Below are 5,120 nucleotides of genomic sequence, written 5' to 3'. Positions count from 1 at the left end.
GGGGTCGTCTTATACGCCCAGTCGTCTTATACGCCGGCAAATACGGTACTATATATAAGAAAGGTTAAAACAGGGAACCATTTAGGCGTCTGGAACAGATTAATTCCACTTACATTATTTTTAATAGGAAAAAAGATTCAGTTTTCGAACAGCCTTCTGGAACGAATTAAGTTTGAGAAACAAGGTTCCACTGTATCATTAAATTCACATAAAGCATGTTAAGTGGATGTATGATACAACCCTACTGCATCAGAGTAGAGAAATTATGTTTTCGTATCCCCAGTGCATGATGTTAAAAAAAACCACAAAGGTCCAGGGTATCAATGATTTAATGTACTGTCACATCAGGGATGAATGACAATACCAAACCAGAAACTGGAACTTAGAATTTGTATGCTGTCACTTAAACAAAAAGCAAAAATTTGACGTACTTGATAATATTAGTTCCAAACACAAAAGGAAAGCATCATACCTGCAGAATATATTGTGTGAGGTCAACTGCTTCTTTCTTCTCATGAACAAGTAGAGTTTCTTTGTCTTCTACAGTAATAATATTAATTTCTCCACGGCGTACCTCCCTCATGCCCAGGGGGCGTTTTCGAACACAAACTCTGATTTTCTCCATCTCAGTCCAAGGATTCTCTTTCTCTGAGGTGTTCTGTCTGATACAGTATGTTCATAAGTGGGCTTTAATTTTTAACAATAGGATAAGGCTACTTAAGAGAGCAAAGTATCAGTACACTTTGTTGTATATATACACACACACACACACACACACACATATATAGTTATATATTAACCAAAGAAAAAGAACAAAAATGCAAGACTGAGAAAGTTATTAGCTAAATCCTCCTGATTACTTCTCTCTATCCCTATTACACCCCACCCTTTGTCCTTACTGAAAAAAACAACAAAACCCTAAAACTTTGTTTTAGCTCTAAAACATGTGTTTGGCTTCCAGATGTGGTCTTCCAAAAGGTTTCTAATGATGGATGATGGATGCTCTTTCTTTATGCCCGCAAAACTCAGGCTATCAAAACCTCAAAATTGAATGCAATATGTCCCTCCAAGGCCTTTCTAAGATCTGAACCCTTGTTTCCTTTCAATCCAATTATTCTTGTACATCTACCGTTTTCTTGATCATTCAATATAATTTTTTTTAATCTTACCTGAATTTACCTTGAATTAATTAGGTGGTATGTTTTTATGTACTTTTCCCTTGTTGCTTCCAAATATATTCTGCCTGTCTTGTTCTCATACTTTCTTTCTGCCCACCCTTATATGTATTTATTTTTAAAAATATTTTTATTGACTTTAGAGAGGAAGAAAGAGGGAGAAAGAGATAGAAACATCGATGAGAATCATTCATCAGCTGTCTCCTGCATGCCCCCTACTGGGGATCAAGCTGGCAACCTGGGCATGTGCCCTTGACTGGAATCAAACTTGGGACCCTTCAGTCCGCAGGCTGACGCTCTGAGCCAAACCAGCTACGGCAATATGTATTTATTTTAGAACCTGATTCTACACTTCTTCTTTCTGGGATAATTTTATGACTGGTTCTGTCCATCACTAAATTCATTCTTCTATTCAGATGCATTTCTTCAGTGAACTCACCAATCTTTATTTTTTAAATTTATTTTATTTGAACTAATCAATCTTTATATCTAGAATATTTGAGGCAAATAGTCCCTTGGGTTAGGGATACAAAATTCATCAGGTTTACTTGCTGAGCCTAATGATGGTATATATGTATATATCTAAGAATTGACCTTTTATCTATAAAGTCCTCTTAAGCTAGGTAACAAGGAAATAGGATTCTTGAAAGTAGGAGTTTACAAGAAACAATGCCTTTGGAATATACTAAGAATATCTTAGCAAGACAAATGATTCCCTTCTTTTGCACTTTAGAATTTGATTAATAACTCCTAAAAAGCCTTTTATAATATACTAGAGACCCGGTGCACAAATTCGTGCATGGGTGGGGTCCAGCCGGCTGGCTTGCCCCGATGGGGGCTGATCGGGCCGGGCCAGTGGAGGGTAGGGGCCTCAGGAGGTTGGCCACCAGCCCCACCCCTAATCGAGGTTCGATCAGGGGCGGGGCCAGCCGAGGCGAGGGACCATGAGAGATTGGCCAGCCGGCCCCATCCCTGATCCAGTTGGGGTCAGCTGCGGGAGGGGCCGTCCCCCAATCGTTCTGTTGGCTGGCCACAGTGCGTGTCATAGCGACCAGTTGTTCTAGTCATTCCGGTGTTCTGGTCACTTAGCTTTTATATATATAGATTTTAAATAAGATTATTTCACTATATAATTGTTTCATGTCAATTTCAAATTTTATGAGCCCTCTAATTGGCTAGGAAATGATTTTTTGAAAGGATCTAAATTAGTAAAAAGTGGCAAATAAATTTATAGTAAGTGTATAAAGACACATTTTGTTTTTTAGTCACATACAGTAGGTCCTCGGGTTATGTCGGAGATCCGTTCCTACAGTGTGACTTTCGCCGTAAGTCGGAACCCACCTACATAAGCACCTACGTCACTCACATGGAGCACATACACAGCAGTAATGAAGTGAAACAGTAAAAAAAATTTTAAAGAAAGATAACAATTCCTGACCTTACTTGTGGTAAATAAATAATAAAAAACATAAAGCACATATGTACATACATCAAAATGATGGAACTTTTTTTTATAAATACTGTAAATGGGAGATGGCGATGTAACCATAAAACGACGTACTTTGAGTCCGACGTAACCCAAGGACTGCCTATATAGCACAATTTATTTATTTATTTACTTATTTTTAAAAAATATATTTTATTGATTTTTTACAGAGAGGAAGGGAGAGGAATAGAGAGTTAGAAATATCGATGAGAGAGAAACATCGATCGGCTGCCTCCTGCACACCTCCCACTGGGGGGATGTGCCCGCAACCAAGGTACAAGCCCTTGACTGGAATTGAACCTGGGACCTTTCAGTCCACAGGCCTACGCTCTATCCACTGAGCCAAACCAGTCATGGCTATATAGCACAATTTAAAAAAACATATCATTTTGGGGTTAAGTGTGACAAAATCTTGACAATCATTAAAAGTGGATGATGGGCATATGCTGGTTCATTGTTCTATTCTCCCTTCTTTTGCATATGTTTCATTTTTTACAAGAAAAAGCAAAAATAATTAAATTTTTATTGAATTTATTGGCGTGACATTGGTGAAAAAGCAAAATTTCAATGCATCTTTAAAAAAATGTTTTTATTGATTTTAGAGAGAGAGGGAGATATAAACACATCTATTGGCTGCCTGGCTGCTTCCTGCATGCCCCCTACTGGGGGGTGAGCCTGCAACTTAGGCATGTGCCCTGACTGGGAATCAAACCTGCGACCTCTTGGTTAGTGGGTCGATGCTCAAACATTCAGCCATACTGGCCAGGCTTAATGCATCATTTTAACAAGGGCTTTATGTCAAAGTCTCTAGTTGTTGGTGAGTATTAATGCCCTACTTGTATAAAGCTAATTAAGCAGGACAGAAAATGTCCTTTTCAAAATTGACCAGGGACTCTAGGATGGGTCATTAGACAAAAAGACTGTAGTTTTCAAGTTCAAGGGAGAAAAGGAATGAATATTCTTTTAAAAGGCTCTGGCTTTAGCCCGACTGGTGTTGCTCAGTGGTTGAGGATCAAATATGCACCAAGAGGTCACTGTTTTGATTCCCAGTCAGAGCACATGCCTGGGTTGCAGGCTCGATTCCTGGCAGGGGGTGTGCAAGAGGCAGTTGATCAATGTTTTTCTCTTGTTGATGTTTCTATCTCCTTCTCCCTTCCTCTCTAAAAATCAATAAAAACGTATATATTTTTAAAGGCTCTGGTTTTAAGGCCCAGTCTTCCCTAGAAGAAATAAACTACATCTGTTTGACAGGCAAAGAGTTAAGACAGCTGGAGTTAGATCTATTCAAGTCTTAAGTCAAGGCAACCAGTTCTCTAAATACCTTAGACTTTTGTTACAATTCTGAGGCCAGCAATTTATTTTGAATATATCTGAGTTGAGGCACTCAAAACGAATGCCTAACAAGCCTTAACTTGGTGAGAGAGTTTCTCAGGGTTCTGAAACCTTGTCTGTTACTTGGGGTATGGGTGAGAAAGCAATATTGAGGATTTATTGGGGGAAATGTATTTCTTTCTTTTTTTTATATATATTTTATTGATTTTTTACAGAGAGGAAGGGAGAGAGATAGAGAGTTAGAAACATCGATGAGAGAGAAACATCGATCAGCTGCCTCCTGCACATCCCCCACAGGGGAAGTGCCTGCAACCCAGGTACATGCCCTTGACCGGAATTGAACCTGGGACCTTTCAGTCCGCAGGCCGACGCTCTATCCGCTGAGCCAAACCGGCTTTGGCGGAAATGTATTTCTTATCTCTATTTCTCTAATACAGACAGTCCCTGACTTACAAGGCTCAACTTATTATTTTATGACTTTATAATGGTGTGAAAGAGATACACATTCAGTAGAAACTGCACTTCAAATTTTGAATTTTGATCTTTTCCCAGGCTAGTGATATGTGGTAAGATACTCCCTCATGATGCTGGACAATGGCAGTGAACCGCAGCTCCCAGTCAGGCAAGTGATTAGGAAGGTGAACAACGGATACCCTACATCAGTGATTTTCAACAGGTGTCGCAAGAATTTTTAAAACATGTAATACCTGCCCTAGCCAGTTTGGCTCAGTGGATGGAGCGTTGGCCTGCGGACTGAAGGGTCCCAGGTTCGATTCCGGTCAAGGGCATGTACCTTGGTTGTGGGCACATCCCCAATAGGAGATGTGCAGGAGGCAGCTGATCGATGCTCTCTCTCGTCGATGTTTCTAGCTCTCTATCCCTCTCCCTTCCTCTCTGTAAAAAATCAATAAAATATATTAAAAACAAACAAACACATGTAATACCTGACTATTTAGTCAAGGGTACTGATCTCTTTTCCCTTAGATTTTCAAATTAAAAAATGACAACAGCCAACACAATAGCTGGTGGATGTGAATGCCCTGTCTTGAACCATAAATATATAAGTCATATAACACAATTACATCTTATTAGTCACGTCACATAATAAGGTTGTATCATTGGTTAAT

General features: G+C 39.4%; 1 protein-coding gene across 1 annotated transcript in view; it reads right to left on the bottom strand.

Moving 5' to 3' along the window:
• KIF24 (kinesin family member 24) overlaps positions 1 to 5,120 on the bottom strand; it is a 63,157-nt gene that overhangs the window by 39,362 nt on the left and 18,675 nt on the right. The window contains exon 3 of the mRNA XM_006758574.2: positions 473 to 662. Within this exon, the coding sequence (XP_006758637.1) occupies positions 473 to 662 (190 nt within the window). The remainder of the gene's footprint in view (positions 1 to 472; positions 663 to 5,120) is intronic.

The sequence above is a fragment of the Myotis davidii genome, unplaced genomic scaffold, assembly GCF_000327345.1.
Source record: "Myotis davidii unplaced genomic scaffold, ASM32734v1 scaffold534, whole genome shotgun sequence".
Taxonomy (NCBI): Eukaryota; Metazoa; Chordata; class Mammalia; order Chiroptera; family Vespertilionidae; genus Myotis; species Myotis davidii.
Note: the sequence above shows the minus strand (reverse complement) of the source record. Positions and strands in the feature narration are given on the sequence as shown.